General features: G+C 36.8%; 1 protein-coding gene and 1 pseudogene across 2 annotated transcripts in view; both read right to left on the bottom strand.

The window, feature by feature from the left end:
• BIVM (basic, immunoglobulin-like variable motif containing) overlaps positions 1 to 18,519 on the bottom strand; it is a 95,296-nt gene that overhangs the window by 15,806 nt on the left and 60,971 nt on the right. For both annotated transcript variants that reach the window (XM_054574375.1, XM_054574368.1), the window contains 6 exons: positions 15,210 to 15,385; positions 13,354 to 13,469; positions 12,745 to 12,831; positions 11,097 to 11,157; positions 8,248 to 8,391; positions 714 to 921 (listed from right to left, as the gene is read on the bottom strand). In XM_054574375.1, the coding sequence (XP_054430350.1) occupies positions 714 to 921; positions 8,248 to 8,391; positions 11,097 to 11,157; positions 12,745 to 12,831; positions 13,354 to 13,469; positions 15,210 to 15,385 (792 nt within the window). The remainder of the gene's footprint in view (positions 1 to 713; positions 922 to 8,247; positions 8,392 to 11,096; positions 11,158 to 12,744; positions 12,832 to 13,353; positions 13,470 to 15,209; positions 15,386 to 18,519) is intronic.
• On the bottom strand, positions 1,636 to 7,202 carry LOC129071164 (ras-related protein ORAB-1-like; annotated as a pseudogene).

Here is an 18,519-nt window from a genome sequence, read left to right as displayed (position 1 = left end):
ATATTGAAGATGAAAGAAAATATGCAACATTTTCAGCATATTATGCTTTATTATTTCAAGAAAGATATCCCTGGCTGGTGTGGCTCAGTGGACTGAGTGCCGGCCAGCGAAACAAAGGGTTGCTGGTTCGATTCCCAGTCAGGGCACATGCCTGGGTTGCAGACCAGGTCCCCAATAGGGGGCAAGCAAGAGGCAGCCACACACTGATGTTTCTCTCCCTCTCCCCCTCCCTCCCTCCCTCCCTTCCTTTCCCTCTGTCTAAAAATAAATAATAACATCTTTTGAAAAAAGAAAAAAAAAGGTAAAAACGCAACTGAAATGCAAAAAAGATTTGTGCAGTGCATGGAGAAGGTACTGTGACTGATCGAACAAGTTAAAAGTAGTTCGCAAAGTTTCATGCTGGAGATTTCTCACTGGATGACGCTCTATGGTCAGGGAGATCAGTTGAAGTTGATAGCATCAAACTGAGACATTAATTGAGAACAATCAACGTTATACCACTCAGGAGATAGCCGGCATACTCAAAATATCTAAATCAGCAAAGTTATTGGTGAAAATGAAAAATGTATCTTTTATGGAAAATCCTAAAAGGACTTTTTGGCCAGCCCAATACATAACTAGGACTTCATTAATATTTTTCAGGAGTGGTAGTTTATAGAATTCAAAGACACAATATATTTTTGGCTTTTAACTATCAAGTAAGTGCCCAATACCTTTTATCAAAATATAATGTGAAGTATCTTCAGAGACCACTCTTCTTGATTCTACCTCCTTCAAAAAGCCCCCTTCATCTTCATATTGCCTTTGGATTTGTCCTGAATGTTGCTGATTCATTTCCTTTTGAACATTTTCTATGTGTTTGTTTAGGTAATTTTTTTTAAGTAAGCCTTTGAGCTGGTACTGTGAAAAATCATTAGACTCCTAAAGCAAAATAGAGATAACTATTTTAAATACAGATAATATTACTATATATTCATCTCTTTCCCAAAAGGCAAAGAGCAAGTGATTTTTTTTTCATTGATGTTTCTGTATTATAACATAAGTGAAACTGAATACTTAGGAAAAAACTGTAACATTATAATCTTTAAGACAAAAAGAACTGGACAAAACAAAAGAAACCATAGGTACTGATCATTCATTTAAAAAACAAGGATTAAGCACATGATGCAAGGCAGACACTGTGACATTTTGATCATGGCTCAACAAATGAGACAACTTTTTTTTTTAATTATTTGATTTATTTATTTTTAGAGAGAGGGGAAAGGAGAAAGAAAGGGAGAGAAATATCAATGTGTGGATGCCTCTTGAGCGTCTCCTACTGGGGACCTGGCCTGCAACCTAGGCACGTGCCCTGACTGGAAATCAAACCAGCAACCCTTTGCTTCACAGGCCAGCACTCAATCCATTGAGCCACACCAGCCAGGGCTAAATGAGACAACTTTCAAGAATGCAATTAAAATGGCAAGTTAAGTGCCCAGCACAGTCCCTGACCCATAAAAGACCCACAATAAATCAGCAACCACAGTTATTAATAATAATTGTTAATATTTGCAAAATATTTCCTGTGTAACATATTCTTCTAAGTGCTTTTATACATATATCTCATTTTATTCTCAACCATCAACGAGACAAATATCACCTCCAATCTAGGAATGAAAAAAACTGAGACTTAAATAGGTTAAGTATCTTACCTAGAACCACATAACTTGTAACTGGTAGATCTGGAATCAAAAGCAGATCTTTTGACTAACCCTTATACATATTGCTTCTGTTACTCTTATGATTATTACTATTACTCTTCTTACCATCATTACTATTATCAATATTTCATTTGCCCAATGTACAAATGATATAATGGCCTTATCTGTATGATTCAAAACTTCCCTTAGCTGTGAGAATTACAGATCCAATGAGCTGCTGCACCATACTACCCAAGTCTGTAGATCCCAGAGGCTCTGCGGTGGCAGAAAGTGAAATAAGTGGAGTGAATCATTTGGGACTGTCTCTCTTTCTCTCATTCCTACCCATTGTTGTTTATATAATCCAAATTCTATTTCCTCAAAGCTCAGCCAAAGATCCTTTCACACACAAGAAAGAAAGTGCTTGATTGAAAGACTGAGCCTAGATTTTTCCCCTGAAAAAAAAAAAAAAAAACCTTATTTTTTTTAATTAAATTGAATATTCTGTCCATTTCATTTTACAATAACCTTACCACTTATTTCTGTACCATGTATTTTCAATTGCCTATTTAGTGAAAATTTTTTCAAAAACCTTTAATTGTGGGCTTGTTTTTAATTTAAATTATATCACTGAATTCAAGACCCCACCATAAAATGTGTTGCCAACAACCACTTCCCAAGCCCCTAAGTAAGTATTTTGGTGGCTAACTGCAACCCCAAGAAAACAGTCTTTTTAACTTCTATAACCTTAAAATGCCAATGTCAGCAAAAGATTTGTTTCCCACTATAAAAACAAACCCTAGAATCTTTAAGTTCCCATTTGACAACATTTTTACATGTGCAAAATTCCACTAAAATAAAAGTATTTCTCATTTGTCATTTCCATTCAGCATTTGTTAATTTTCAGGGATATTTTGCTGCATTGAATATCTGAGATTTTCCTGCCTATGTTCTCCTCTAGGACTTTTATGGTATTACAATTTATACTTAAGTCTTTTATCCATCTTGAATTTATTTTTGTGTATGGTGTAAGTTGGTGGTCGAATTTCATTTTTTTGCACGTAGCTGTCCAGATCTCCCAACACCATTTGTTGAAGAGGCTATTTTTACTCCATTTTATGCTTCTGCCTCATTTGTCAAATATTAATTGACTGTAGAGACATGAGTTTATTTCTGGGCTCTCTATTCTGTTTCATTGATCTATGTGTCTGTTCTAATGTCAGTTTAAAAAAAAAATTCAGGGATATAATTTCTAAAATTAGGGTAATCAAAATAGTAAATTTTCCTGCTTTCTACTTTGATGCTTTAACTTTCCTCCAACCTAAGTTATACAATTGTGGAGGATAAAATACTCAATATTTGACTCAAAGCATGGAAGAAATATATGTATTAGTCTCATCATTTGCCAATTAGGAAAGGTGTGATGCTTTCCACTGTTACCACAGAAAAGAATTAACAAAGTACTGTTTGATGAGGCCATTCCAGATGGTTTTAGAGAAGGAGCAAAGTAGGCAAGATACCATATATCCTAAACTTGTTTTCCCATGCAATTTACTCTCCCTGAATCACTAAGCTCGTTTAAATCTGTACCCAGCACAGAGGCCTCCCTTGGTCCTTTACTGGATATAGTATCCGGAAATCAATATCAGTTGATTTCCGGTTTGAGACAGAAGAATCGGCTTTAGCGCAATCTAACTGGTAAGGAGTGCGGTACAGACCTGAGAAGGTGGGCAGGGCGCCAACAGGTGGCAGTGCCAGAAGGATATTGAAATGGCCAGTGGGATCCCCCTGAGAAGAGTAGGGTCTAAATCAAAAGCAGGGATCTCTAGCCCACAGCACCAGAGTCCAGAAAGTACACAGAAAACAGCCAGCTGCGAAAAGTGGCAGGGTTGCTCTCTGCCAGAGACAGGTGGCTGGAGATGCAAAGAGCCTTTATAGCACTGATGCAAAATTTTTATTTGGAGCCACTTACCCTGGTCTCTGGCAAAGTGGGGGCGGAGTGGGCTACAGACACCTGAGGAGAGACTGGGGAAGGAGTCTTTGGGGAGAGAACTAAGGGAGTAGCTGGCCAGATCTCGGTCCGGACTCATACCCCATGAGGCAGCAGCCTTTTTGCTCAGGAAGAGACCACTCCCACTGAGTGACACCAGCATCAAAGAACCCAATGGCCTCGCCCCCTGGTGGGATTCCACCCCACCCTGTGCTGTTTAAGCCATCTGCTGAGTGCAGAGGGGCAGCCACAGACAGTAGATCCCTGGCTAAAGGAGGTACAGAGAGGTCAGGTGACACGAGGAAAGAATGGGGACAGAGGCTTTGGGGAGAGAATGGAGTAAGTAGCTGGTGGGATCCCCGTGTAGACTCCTCCCCCTTACAGCAGCAGCATGAAAGGACCCAATAACCCTGCCCTCAGGAGGGACTCTGCCCCACCCTGAGCTGTTTAAGATGCCCTGCTGAGTGCAGAGAGACTAGATTAACAGCTGAAGGAGACAGCCACAAACAGTAGATTCCTGGAAGTCTTGAAGAGACTGCCTAAGGTCAGACAGGATCAACATCTGATATCATCAAAGGCAGATCCAGAAGGTAAAAACAGTGGTCTCCAACCATAGAAGTTCACACCACAAAGTCAGAAAATCAAGACAGATCAACTTAAGAAGCAGAAGCAAAAGAGAAGAGTCTCACAAATAATGAGAAGACAAAGAAATACTCCCTACTCGAAGGGAAAGGAGGGATTCCCCACAAGGAGAACAAAATGAAATAGAGGCAAGTGAACTATCAGATACTGAGTTCCAAACAACGGTTCTAAGGAAGCTCAATGAGCTCAGTGAGCTCAGACAGAATGACAACAAACTGCAGGGAAACTATAAGGAACTTACTGCAAACTATATCAGCATAAAAAAGGACATAGAAACTCTCAATAAGAGGCAAGAGGAAATGAAGAATACAATTTCTGAATTGAAGAACACAGTAGAAGGAATCAAAAGCAGGCTAGGTGAAGCTGAGGGCCAAATCAGCAAGCTGGAGGACAAGGTAGCAAAAAGCTCCCAGAAAGAGCAAGAATATGAAAAAAGACTCAAAAACAATGAAGAGGCATTGAGAGGAATGCAGGACAACCTGAAACGCAATAATATCCATATAATAGGGATACTAGGAGAAGAGGATGAGGAAGGGATAGACAACCTGTTTGAAAAAGTCATGATGGAAAACTTCCCTCATTGGAGGAGAGAAAAAGTCACCCAAGTCCAGGAAGCACAGAGGGTCCTATTCAAGAGGAACCCAATGAGGCCCACTCCAAAACACATCATCATTCAAATGGCAAATAGCAAAGACAAACAGAGAATCCTAAAGCAAGCAAGAGAGAAAGAGGTAATAATATACAAGGGAGCCCTGATATGGCTGGCATCTGACTTCTCAACAGAAACACTACAAGCCAGACGGGAATGGCAAGAAATATTCCAAGTCATGAAAAGCAAAAGCCTGCAACCAAGACTGCTCTACCCAACAAGGTTCTCAATTAAAATGGAAGAGGAAATAAGGAGTTTCCTAGACAAAAGACGGCTAAAAGAATACAGCTCCACCAAACCAGCACTGCAAAATATGCTAAAGGGACTGCTTTAAGATAAAGGAAAAGTTTCTATGAATACCCAGTTCCTCTCAGAGTTGCCAATACTTGATATTACCAATATTTTTAATACTCATTAATCTGATTGTGACCATTTTGTTATTTTAATTGTTCCTTTACTATTTGTTGAAACTAAACCTGTTTTTGTATATTTCTTGCCTATTTCTATTTTTTTTAATAAAAAGCTTTAAATGACTTTTTGGTATTCTTTACCCATTTATTGATTAAAAGTTTGTAGAACTTTTTTCCCCTAAAAAAAAGAAACAAAACACCTATTAACCATGATTTAGATGTGTTGCAAATACTTTTCTATTCTGTTTCTTGTCCTTTAACTTTTTTTATATGTATATTACTATATAGCCTTAAATATTTAATATAGTCCTATTGTCAATATTTACTTTATAGCTTCTGGGGTTGAATATTTTACTTCAGATCATGAAAAATATTAGTTCTATTTTCTTCTAAAACTCCTTAGATTCTACATATTGATTTTTAACTCACCTGAATATTTCTTGTATAATGTGTGAAACAGGGTTCTATATTTGTTTAATTTAAAGTAAGAGTGGTCCATGCACCTTATTTGTTGAATAAGCCTTATTTTCCCCATTGATTTGAAATATCAACTTAATCATACATATATTAATCAGATATATACATTTTTCTCTAGAATGTTCATTATATTTCATTAATCTACTTGATTATTTCTGTGCTGGTGTCATGTTGGTTTAATTGCTGAGACTTCACCATGGTTTTAAATTTTTTTTAATATTTTATAATTAATTTTGACATTTAAAAGAAATAAATAAAATCAATCTACATTTACGAAAGAAAGAGAGAATATGGATGGAACTGGAGAATATTAAGCTAAGTGAAATAAGCCAGTTGATGAAAGACAATTACCATTTGATCTCACCTATAAGTGGATTCTATTCAACAAAATAAACTAACGAACAAAATAAACCACAGCACGGCAACATGGAGCAGACTGAAAGTGACCAGAGGGGAGGGGAAAGAGGACAATGGTGGAAAGAAGGAGAAAGGACTAGACAAAGAACATGTATGAATGACCCATGGACATGAACAACAGAGTGGGAATTGACTGTGGGCGTGAGGGGTAGGAGTGCAAGGGGTGGGGGGTAAAGGGGGAAAATTGAGACAACTGTAATAGAATAAACATGATTTATAAATTAAATAAATAAATAAATAAACTTGATCACAAAAAAAAATACTGGATTTCTCTGCACTACCAGATGTTGCTTCAGAACCTATTAGCTTTTTAATCTTAGCTGCCATTGTCATGAAAGACTGTTCTACATTGTTGTTCTTAGCACTGGTTTCCAAAATGAAATTCCAAGGGAATCAGCAAATACCTTTGCTACTGTGTAGTCTGCTACTTTCTTCCTGGTCAGATCATACTTGTTCCTTACCAACAGTTTGTAGACATTTTCACTGGCATAAAGATCGATTTCCTGCAGCCACTATTTAACATTATTGAAAGACTCCTGATCTGTCACATCATACATAACTATGATGTCATGTGCTCCTCTGTAATAGCTGGAGATGATTATTCGAAATCTTTCTTGGTCTGCTATGTCCCATAATTGAAGTTTGATTGTTCTCCCATCTAACTCTATAGTTCTTATTTTGAAATTCACACCAATAGTGCTAATATGGCTTTCTGTGTATGTATCATCTGCAAACCTAAGAAAGAGGCAAGACTTTCCAACTCCAGAGTCTCCAATCAGAAACAACTTGAATAATCATATTCAGAATTCATTCTGGACACGTCACTGCAGTTGTTGCTGCCACCATCGCCTTTGGTACTGCAGCAGCCACCCTGATTCTCCCCGCCACAACTAATGGAGAGGAATAAGACAGGCTTGTTCTGGGAGAGCAAACGTCTTCCCCTACTCTATCCACATAGGACACAATCAGCAGCCACAGCCTCTCAGCTATAGCTTCCATCCAAAATAAAAAGACTTCTGTCCTACTTCCTGTATTCACATTCTTCATGGAAAAATAGAAAGGAGTGATGGAAAAAGAAGTATCTTTTGCTTTTTCCATGTTTTGCTATCAATTTAAGAAATTTTCAAAAGTTTGTAGAAAAAAAAATCACATCCATTCATTAGGAATAATAAAGCTGCTAAAATTTATATTCTGCCTACAGAAAGTTAATGGAGTAGAAGGTTAGAAATAATAGGTGGTAGTAGGAGGTAGAGGAAGAAAAACAAAACTCATTTACCAACTAAAGACAGTAATAATTAATGGTGTAGCATTACTAGGAGACATGCTGAACAAAACCTGGCTCTGCATAAAACCCCACTCAAGGTTGCTATGGCTGAGGAGCCACTATCAGATGCTCTAATTTGAAAAATTCACCTCTGAATTCCCTACTACCACTTTCCAGAAAGAGGAAGAAGGAACATAAAGATACAACTGCATTCCTGGCCTTGCAGCACAGGAAATACAATACATGGAATTTCTAGTTAGAACAAACTTTTCCATTGTGATTAGGTTCTCTATTATTAGTAGTATTCTACAGTAAATAGTAATAACTTCAACGAACTAAACTAAGAATTGAACCACTAAGCACATACGGGCCACTTACTATGTCAAAGATACTGAGCTAGGTGCTGAAAATAGAGAGAAGAGCAAGATAGGCACATCAGAATTCTAAAAGCTATAAAGAGAAGTTATAGGATACTATGAGAACACAAAGCAGGAGATAAGAATTGATCTTGGGTGGCAAATCAAGAAGCACTTCTTTCAGTAATTATTTATAAGTTCAAGCTTACAAATGTATGATGCTTCACAGGATCTCTGAGATATACAAATGCATTTTATTGGAAACATATTGTATAAGTAATGCATATCAATTTTCTTTTTTCTAATAAAAAATGTGGCTGCAGTTCTCAATTCTACACATTAACATGCTGTTATATATTTTACCTCTGGCATTGCTTCAAATAATGTTCTTCTTCGCTTGGTAAATTCTTTCATATCAGTCAAGATTTCATGCTTTATTTCAGGAGGCAGGCTGCTGAAGTCTTCAGACTCAATATCTACTGCATGAGGATTCTGAAATAACTCTTCCTATAAATCGTAAAACATAACACCATGAAATTAACATTTCATACGCTTAATGCTATTCACCATGATAGATATTTTTTGTGCTTATCTCATAAACAGAGTTATATATAATCTACAATAGGCTAAACACAATTGTGCATAATCTGCAATAAACATCAAAGTGAATGGCAGATTAGGGAATGTATCCATCCACTCATTCATTCATTCAAAGGAAAATATGCTTACCAAGGCACATAAAATGTTCCAAGCACTGTTCTAGGTGCTAAGGTACTATAAAGACCATGCCAGACGAGGTTCCTACTCTTGTAAGTGAAGAAAGACATATAAATGAATAAACAAACAAGATAATGATGAAAAAATAAAGCAGGGTATTCTGATAAGTGAATTAGAATAGAAAGAAAAAAAACTTGATAGAGAAGACCCCCACTAAAAAAGTGACCTTGAACAAGGACCTTGGACAAAGTCAACAAAAAAGTCTTCTCAAGGACAGCATTACAGCCAGAGGGAACCAAGTGCAAAGGACTTGAGGTGGGGATGAGCCTTATGAGTTTAAACAATATTTATTATTTCCTTAATTAGATTAATTTTATTTTGCTCTTAGCCTAAAATTAAAATTGATAAATTTCATACAGAAAACTCTAAAACATTTCTAAATTTTAACTAATTACCAAAAGTACCTTAAAACTCTTCATCAGTAAAGAAAATAATGTAATTTGCTCTCCTGTATGTATATACTCCTATGTTGTAAACCAGTGAGCACTTAAAGCAGACCAGCCATTATGCTCAGAGCTTCCCATGCTTTCCCTCACTAATGCTCCCATCACCTCTATGAAGGCTTTGATATTATTTTGTTTATTAAAAAAGACAATAAAGTCTTGGAGAAGTTAATTTGTCTAGGACCAAACAGCTAGTGAACAGAACCAGGACTTAAATGAAGACCTCTCTGATCATGAGGTTCATGATCTCTACCAAGATTCCTATCAGTTGAGGAATCCCACAATTTTAGCTCAAAAGTCTTCATTCAGATGTATCAAAGTCATATGAACATACAAGAAACAGTAAACTTGGAAATCAAAGAATATTACCTGCTATTTTGAGAAGCTTGTAAAAAATGTCAAAAACTTGTATATATAGTAGCTCAATTTGTAAAGATGGTATTTATTAAAATATGTACGGTATTAAGACATATTTTAATACCACACATATTCTAAAACACGTCCACAGGTTCTCTGACCCACATCTTGTCTAATTTCCCTCACATTAAATATGGGCTGCCTTAACTAGACTGTGATGAACAAAATGTGGTAGAAGGGATGCTGCGCAACTTCCAAAGCTGACTAGAAAGGAAACGCATGTCCTGCCTGGCACTTCTTGGGATGCCTGCCCCTAGAACACAGCACCATCCTGTGGAAGAACTCAGGCCATGTAGAAATGCCACAGGCAGGTGTTCTGGCTGAAAACCAGCATCAACAGGTGGACAAGCAGACATGCAAGTGAGGAGGCCTTTCAAGAGACTCCACCCCCGGCTACCGTCTGACTGCACCTACAGAGGAGACGCTGAAAGGGAACTGCCTCAGTGAGTTCATCTACCCCCTAAACAGAAAGAGATGAATAATAAGTGATTGTTTTCCCACCACTAAGTTACAAAGCAATAGATAACTGGTGCATATAACATTAATGCACTGGCATACATTTACATAAATATACGAGGGAGGACCCAAAAGAACTGGAATTATTTTCTGGAGGGTGGGCCCCTTGTATTACAGGCTTACCCCTGCTAGGTGAGTGTTCTAGGAACCCATCTATATCAGTGTACCAGCTGGCATTGTTCTGAGACGCTGCATTCAGCTTCAGTCAATTTTTTTGAAGACTCTTTCAACGTGTTTGCCCATTTCATGATAGGTGATTTATGAATGCACCTGCCCACACTGCACTGAGTGTTTAGCAGTTTTTGACCAAAAACGGTATGACCCCTGTGTTCCACCCTCCCCAATCACCTGATTTCACCCTGAGCAACTTTTTTTGTTTCCCCAGATGAAAAAAGTCCTCAAAGGGAAATGTTTGCAGATGTGGAAGAGATGGGGGAAAAAAGGCAGAAGCACTAAAAGGTATCAAAATCAATGAGTTCAAAACTATTTTGAGCGGTGGAAAAAAAAGTCTCAGTAGGTATCTTGCATCAAATGGAGAGTACTTTGAAGGTGACTGAAGATTAAACATGTAAGAATAAATACACAACTTTTTATAATAAATTCTGGTGTTTTGGGGGTCCCCCCTCATATGTATACATGTACACATACCCATATACACACACACTCAACCATATCAACTACACAAGGGATAGTGGATGAACTAATATATACCGAAATGTTACTATAAGTTATTTGTGGGTGGTATGTGTTCTATATTTTATACAAAGCATGTATAACTCTTTATGTTTATTTATTGGCTGGTAAGTGTAAAAGAAAATGGCTTATTTTGAATTCTAGATATGCCTAATTCCATATATATGTGTATGCATGTGTGTTTTTTATATATACATACATACACATGAATGTATATATAACACACATACAAACACACACAAAAAAGACATCTATTATTATCAGAAACATGTCATAAATTCATACTACCTCATTAAAAGTATTCATTTTAATGCCATTCATTTCAAATAATAGCATAAATTTTGAATTTGAAAATTATTTAAATACCTGGAATGCTTGTTTTTGATTCATTCTTTCTTGCCATTCTTTTTCATCTTCCTCTTCTGAACTGAAAGTCAAATGTACATTTACAATACCTGTGATTTAATGACTACTTACAAAATATTTCTTGAGTTAGGGGCTACAGTGATGAATAAGAAGGCAAGATACATGTCATCACTGGTTTCACAGTCTGGTGGGGACACATGTAAGTAAGAAATCACAATATGATCTAAGAATTTCCATCACAAGGGAAGAGCAGGTAGCAAAAGTACGATAGTCACCTCACCCCAATTTGGGATGTCATGAAAGCGTTCTGGAATCTCCTGTAATTATACTGTTTAGAAACACATGTGACTAGATGGAGACCATGATGACAGCTGGGGGTGGCGGGGGGGGAGGTTAGAGGATGGAGAGATTGAGCAAAAAGGAAAAAGGAAGCATGGACATGGACATGGACAACAATGTGGTGCTTGCCGGGGGGTGGGGGTACACGGAGACTAAATGATAATGGAAATAAAAATACAATAAAGATTAAGTCAAGAAAAAAATGAAAAGAAAAGCACGTGATTAAAGTGTTGAAGTTTTATCCTAAGGAAAAAAAAAATGAGAAGCTAGGAAGTGTTTTAAGCAAGGAAATGACAATATCAGATTTGGGGTTTAACAGAGTCAACACCACAAAGCAGGGATTCGGCTTGGCAGAAAGGGGTTCCTAAAAAGGGTAAGGCTGGAGCCAGAGAAAGAAATTTGCAAGCCAGTACAGTAACCTACCGACAAGATTATGGTAGCAGTGATGAGATAAAGAGAACTGGGCTGAGCCCTGGCCAGTGTGGCTCAGTTGATTAGAGCATCATCCTATAAACCAGAAAGGAGAGGGGCCCAATTCCCAGTCAGGGCACATGTCTAGGTTGTGGGTTCAGTCCCTGGTCGGGATGCATACAAGAGGCAACTGAACAATGTTTCTCTCACATCAATGTTTCTTTCCTTCTCTCTTTCCCTCCCTTCCCCTCTCTCTAAAATCAATAATCATGTCCTCAGGTGAGGTTTAAAACAAACAAACAAAAAAAAGAACTGGGCTAATTCAAGTTACCTAGCCTCTCAGGAGCACCTACAGAAAGAAATGAAGCCGTAGAGAGGACATAGTCAAACTGGTCCTCTACCTGTACTTCAACCACAGAAGCTGCTGATGATTAACAGCCAACCAGAAAAAGTCCATAAGGAAGGCTGAAAAAGAGTGGCCAGAGAGGTTCTAAGCAGGCACCATGTTAAACTGAGAACTATAAATCATCTACCGTATTTAGCAAGAAAGTTGTTGTATGTGGTCTTTTAGTGTGGTGGTGTGAGATAGAAGACATAGGGCTGAGAAAGAGGTAGAGACAGCATGTGTAATCAAAGTGTAAGAAAAACAAAATTTACATCTTCATGAATTATAAGTCAACAGTCCTAGCACAAGCTCTTCAGAAATAAAAAAGAAACCATCACAAACCACAAAAACACCAAGATAAGTAACTAATAAAGAATTTAGTTTATGAAAAACATTCTAAATGGTGTCAAGAATGCTTATTTTAGATGCATTAATTCCCATATGCCTTAACATGTAGACAACACATAAAGGTTTAAATTTGTCTGAACACAGTGATAATAAATAAACACTTACCTATTTTTTCCTTCCTCTTGTAAAGGTGGCAAAGCATAGATGTCATCTTCTCTTTGAACTTGGGTAAGACTGGGTAGTGCTTCATCTCTAAAAAGTACAGACATGCTTAAACAGATGATAGGTAATAGTACTTTGAATCAACAGTGCTCCCCTACATTTCATATACCACACTAAGGAGGCAAGAAAGGGAAAAACAGAGGGGCAATGGGTTTCTCCCCTGCGGGCCTGGCTGCCCAAGCCACAGCTGTGAAAAGTACAGCCTTCAAAGAGGATTCTTGCTGCAATTCTTCCCTGCCTGGACCACAGCCTCAAGTGTAGGCACAAAATAATAGCATTATAAAAGTAAATGTAAGAATTTTTAAAAAGTAAAATGTGTATGCAATGCAACAGCATGGCTTTTCTTTCACTTTATCAAAGCTAATTCACACAGAACAGAGAATTTTCACAATTTCAAATTACTAAAGTGAAAGGGACATCCCACTTATTCTTCTCATTTCACCCTCTATTTTCTGCTGAGAGTTAAAACTAGGAAAAAGCAGCCACAGGAACCCAATGCCAAATGAAAAAGGCTTAAATTAATCTTTAAAATTAATGTAATTTCCCTCTTACCTTTTGCTTCGTAAGGCAGTTTTGATAGCTTGTCTTTTCAAAAATGTTTTCAAAAGCTTCTCTGTAGTTTTTTTTGAGTCATTGGTTGCCAAATCCTTTTTGTGCCTTCTCTTAGCCTGTGAAAAAAATGGGCACAAGATTTTACTTCAAGAGTACATTAAAAACATTTCTGTGATTTTTTTCCCCATAGAATTTGGTTTTATGGATTGTTAGACTACAGCTGTTTTATTCAATAGTATGTTCTGTAATTGCCATACCAGTGGATATCTTCAGGTTTCTCATATGTAAAGAACACCTAGTCTCTATCCAGCTATTACTTAATGGACTGGCTATTACACACTTGGAAAACTATTAATTTACTTTCAGTTTATTTTTAATGTCCTCAGGGAGCCTAAAACTTAATTAAATATAATTAAGTAAAGACTTCCCAAAAGGGATTTCATTAACTAACTTATTCTTTAAAATGCCAATGTTATACCAAAACCAATTTCTGATATTGGTTTTTATAAAAATACATTACTTATATGTCAACTCTGTCCTTCAATATTCAAGATTATGTCATAAGAAATCCTAAAATGTATTGGAATACCTTGTAAGAAATGTCCAAGTAGGGAAAAATGGAATAGTTTCCATGCTTATGGTTGAATATAAGGAAGAAATACAAAAACATCTTTTCCTTTTTTGAAATTGAGATTTAATTGACATGTAACATAGTTTAAGGTATACAATGTATTGGTTTGATACACCTATATATTGTAATGTGATTGTTAAAATAGAGCTAACTCCTTTATCAGAAGGTGGAGAATTGGAGATATGTTGTATAAAGGTACATACAAACCTGCAAGTAGCAGATAAGTAAATTCTGGAGTTCTTTTTTTCTTTTTTCTTTCCAATTCTTCCAAAGACTACCTGATACAGAGTACACCTTAAATAATTAACAACTGCAACATTCAGGTTTACACCTTTTACTGAGGCAACAAATGTCCCCAAGTAAGCACAAATCTTTACTTTCATCCTATGTCCTCACTTAGATAATTATCTGTCTGAAACAATTACAAGGTGATAAGCTTACATTTGCAACATAACAAGGTCATATATCCAATTACTCCAAAGTTCACAACATTGTTCAAACTTTTTAAACTAATTTCAGAATAAAGAAACTCATTCTCATTCTTTTATATATTCAAAGTTGGCAACACATAACATTGCTCACTCCTAAAATTCAATTCCCCTTTTAAAGAAGGCTATCATGGAGGATTTTCAATCTCAGATTCAAGAAGGCATTTCCCCTACAGGTTTTCTATAATGTTTCAGCAATAGCAACATAACTGGAACAAATGCAGAACACCTAAGAAGACACTCTAAAGGACACACTCTAAATTTTAGCTTTAGTTAAAATTTAGTTAAATTTTATCATTGTACTCATAATACAGTCTTATATATACACCTATTTTTATTTTTTTTTTATCCTCACATGAGGATATGCTTATTGATTTTAGAGAGGGGGGAGGGAGAAAGGGAGAAACATCAATGTGAAAGAGAAACATTGATGCCTCTCGTGCACACGCCAACCAGGAACTGAACCTTCAACCTAGGCATGTGCTGTGACTGGGGAATCAAACCCATGACCTTTCAGATCATGGGACAATACTCCAGCCAACTGAGCCACACCAACCAGGACATCATATACAAACCTTTTATAAATGAAAAAGTATTTATTTGTTCAATATAATTTAAATTAAATTGGATATATGACCAAAAAAGTCTTGGTTTCCAAATTTCTAAAAAGAAAATTAAAATTTTATCTGAACTTTCTTTCTAAGACCGTGCAAAGAAAAAAAAGTGATAACTCTTACCAAAGTCTGTTTCTTCAATAGTGGAGTGTCACCATCAAAAACAAAGATAGGACGAATTCGAAAAAATAATAGTTTGCAGAGCCGATGAAACAAAGTGAGAAGGTGAGCATTTTCTATTGAGTTCCCATGGCGATCTCGGACTCCTTTAAGCGCTTGGTTTAACCAAATGCTAATATCTAAAAGAACTGTTAATGAAAAACATTTTGGAATTTCCTTCCTTATCCTCCCAGTTTCAAATTCCTAATAACTGAGAATCATTCAAATGTTGAAACTAAAGATTCATCACAATTGGTTTGAAATTATAAAGTGTTTAGCTCTGACAGAATCTACATAAAACCAATTAATTTTACTTGAACCCTTATTACTATTCACATACTGAATTTTAAAATCTTACATAGACACACACGTATCCTTTAAAAAGTCTAACTGTAAAAAAATACTATTTTAGAAAAACTAATAATCTCTACAGAATTGTAGCAAATTAGCACAACTCTTTAGGAGAAAACCTTGGCAATTCATAGCAAAAAAACTTGTATTCTATTTTACCCAAAAATTCCACTTCCAGAAATTTATCCTCAGGAAATCATTATAGGTTTATAATAAGAGTTACTTATAAGAATTTTTTATAATAATAAAAATATTTTAAAATTTAAGGTTTCCAAATAGGTCTTTTTAATTAAATTATGATATACTCATTTACTGGAATACCAAGGAGCCCTTAAAGATAGAAGTTGCAGAAAACAGAATCAGAGACAGAAAGAAGGAGAGGGGAAGTAGGGGGTTGGGACTGGTTGAAAGGTGAAAAGATTAGGTAAAGAATGTATATGCATCACCCACGGACAAAACAATGGTATGGGGATTGGTTGTGGGAAAAGGGTAGGGGGCAGGAGGGAGAGGGACAGAGAGGGAAAAATTGGGACAAAAGTAATAGCATAAACAAAAAAAATTAAATTTAAAATGATGAAAGCTGCAGAAGCACATAGTGAAAAGACAGTTACAAAACATTATTAAAGGAAGTTAAACAGGTTCTGAAAGTATGGAAAATATAATTCCATTTATGTAACATGCATTGTTAACTATAAAAAACTAGAAATTTGGACATCGAAATATTAGGAGAACTTTCCTCTGCTGTGATTACATGTAATTTATGTTTCTTTCTTGGAGTTTTCTTGTATTTTGAAACTTTCCTAAAAAACTGCATTTTAACAAATTATTTTCTATTTGTCTATAAGACAAACAGAGGAACATGACACTGCTGGTTTTCCTGTTCTCAATCTCTTTGCCTGCTCTTCTAACTCACCATAAAAGTGTTGACTTCAGTAGCAATCTCTCTCAGGCATTCTCCTTTCCTCCCATCTACACTAGATACCAAGGCTACCTCAGCTACCAACACCACACCCTCTCCCCATGTGCAGGTCTGCCCCAGAGCTCTACCCTGACCCCAGAACAATAGTTTTGTTAACATCTCTATCTGATGTGTCACAGACAATTCAAACTGAAGAGAACATAAAATTTTGCTAACAGACTTCAATGAATTTTACAAATGTTAAGGCCCTTAAGAGACAAATGAAATTATTATTATTTGACACAGACATTTAGATTATACAAACAAACAGGAGATCCAAAATGGCAGAGGAGTGGAAGTTACACTAAACTCCTCCCAGGAACAATCTGGAATTACAACTAAAATGTGGAGAAATCACCCAGAACAAACAACTGAACAATAGTGAGACAGAAGCCATATGGCCTCGGACAGACTGAACAATCAGCTTCAGCACAACATGACTGGTAGGGAGTGAGGCAGAAATGTGAGAGGGTTGGCTGTGCGCCGACAGGTGGCAGCTGAAGGGCCGAAGGGATATTGAGGTTTCATCTACTTGAGAAGTGTGGGGTCTAAACTCTCAGCTAGGATCTCCAGCCTAGAGCACCAAAGCCTGAAAAGTACACACACTAACATCCAGTTGCCAAAAGTGGCAGGGTTTCTCTCTCCCACAGATGGATGGCTGGAGAGGCAAAGAGCCATTTAAAGGGCCAACACATAAATTCTGATTTGCAGCTACTTACCCTGGGCACCAGCAAAGTGGGAAGGCAGGGTGGGCTAGAGACACTTGAGGAAAACTGGGGACAGAGGCTTTGGGGAGAGAACTAAGAATAGCCACCAGAATCCCAGTTCTGAGTCATCCCCCATATAGCAGCAGCCATCATGCTCTAAGTGGCAGCAGCCTGAAGGGAAACAATAGGCCCAACCCCAGGAGAGATTCTGCCCCATCCTGTTGTGCTTAAGCCAGAATGCTGAGTGCAAAATGACTAGATTAACAACTGAAGGAGTCACCACAGACAGTAAATCCCTGGTAGCCTCAAACAGAATGCCTAAAGTCAGATGGGATTACCATCTCACATCACCTGAGGCAGATCCAGAAAGAAAAAACAGTGGTAAATACTACATGATACTGAGACAAAATCCACTGTGGTCTTCTCCATGATTTGCGGTATTTTCTTTGCTGCGTAGAGTTTTAACATTCATTTCTTGTCCTTCAACTTTGTGCATATTAAGTCACTAGATTTTATACTATAGTTTATTTCAATTCACATATTTTGCCCTTCCCTTGTCTTACCCCATTTTATCTTCTTCTTTCCTCTTACTATTTTCGTTTTAAATTTTGTTTTCTCTCATGCTACAACTTGTTTCCATTCTACACTCTGTTTCTCCCCTGTACAGCCTCTCAAAACCAATTTTCTCCTCAATGGTCACCTCACATTTTTTTTCCCATTATTAAAATACCTGGATTCTCTGTCCACCTTTAGCCACCTTTGCTCATTGGTTGTGGATAGGATAGTTGTGGCTGCATTTTTTCAATTTTCTCTCTAGATCTTCACTAATTTTGTATTTCAAATCTCAAATTTTACTGTTCTCCTCTCCTACATTTTTTGTCTCAAATTTTAATTTTGCCTGTTTTTTTCCTCTTTTACCTTGCCCTTTTTTTTTTTCTTCTTTTTCTTTTTGTCTCAAATTTTAATTTTTCCATCTTAGCCTGGTTTTTCTTACTCATACTTAGTATTCCCTCTCCCTCTATCATCTCAAAGTCACTTCCCTTTCCTCTAACATCTCTTAAGCTTTCCTTTCTTTCTTTCTCTTTTCCCTCTTATTCCCATCCCGCCTATATTAATTTCAGCTCATTTGTTGTTGACACTGCTGTGGTGGATCTTCCCCTCCAATTTTGCTCCTATTCTTTTAATTATTTATTTACTTTTTTGTCAATTTCCTTTCTCTCTCTCACTTTAATTTCTGTATAAACCTAATACTATATGC

Source organism: Pteronotus mesoamericanus, unplaced genomic scaffold, assembly GCF_021234165.1.
Source record: "Pteronotus mesoamericanus isolate MK-2021 breed Mesoamerican mustached bat unplaced genomic scaffold, CSHL_Meso_final contig_26, whole genome shotgun sequence".
NCBI classification, from domain to species: Eukaryota; Metazoa; Chordata; class Mammalia; order Chiroptera; family Mormoopidae; genus Pteronotus; species Pteronotus mesoamericanus.
Note: the sequence above shows the minus strand (reverse complement) of the source record. Positions and strands in the feature narration are given on the sequence as shown.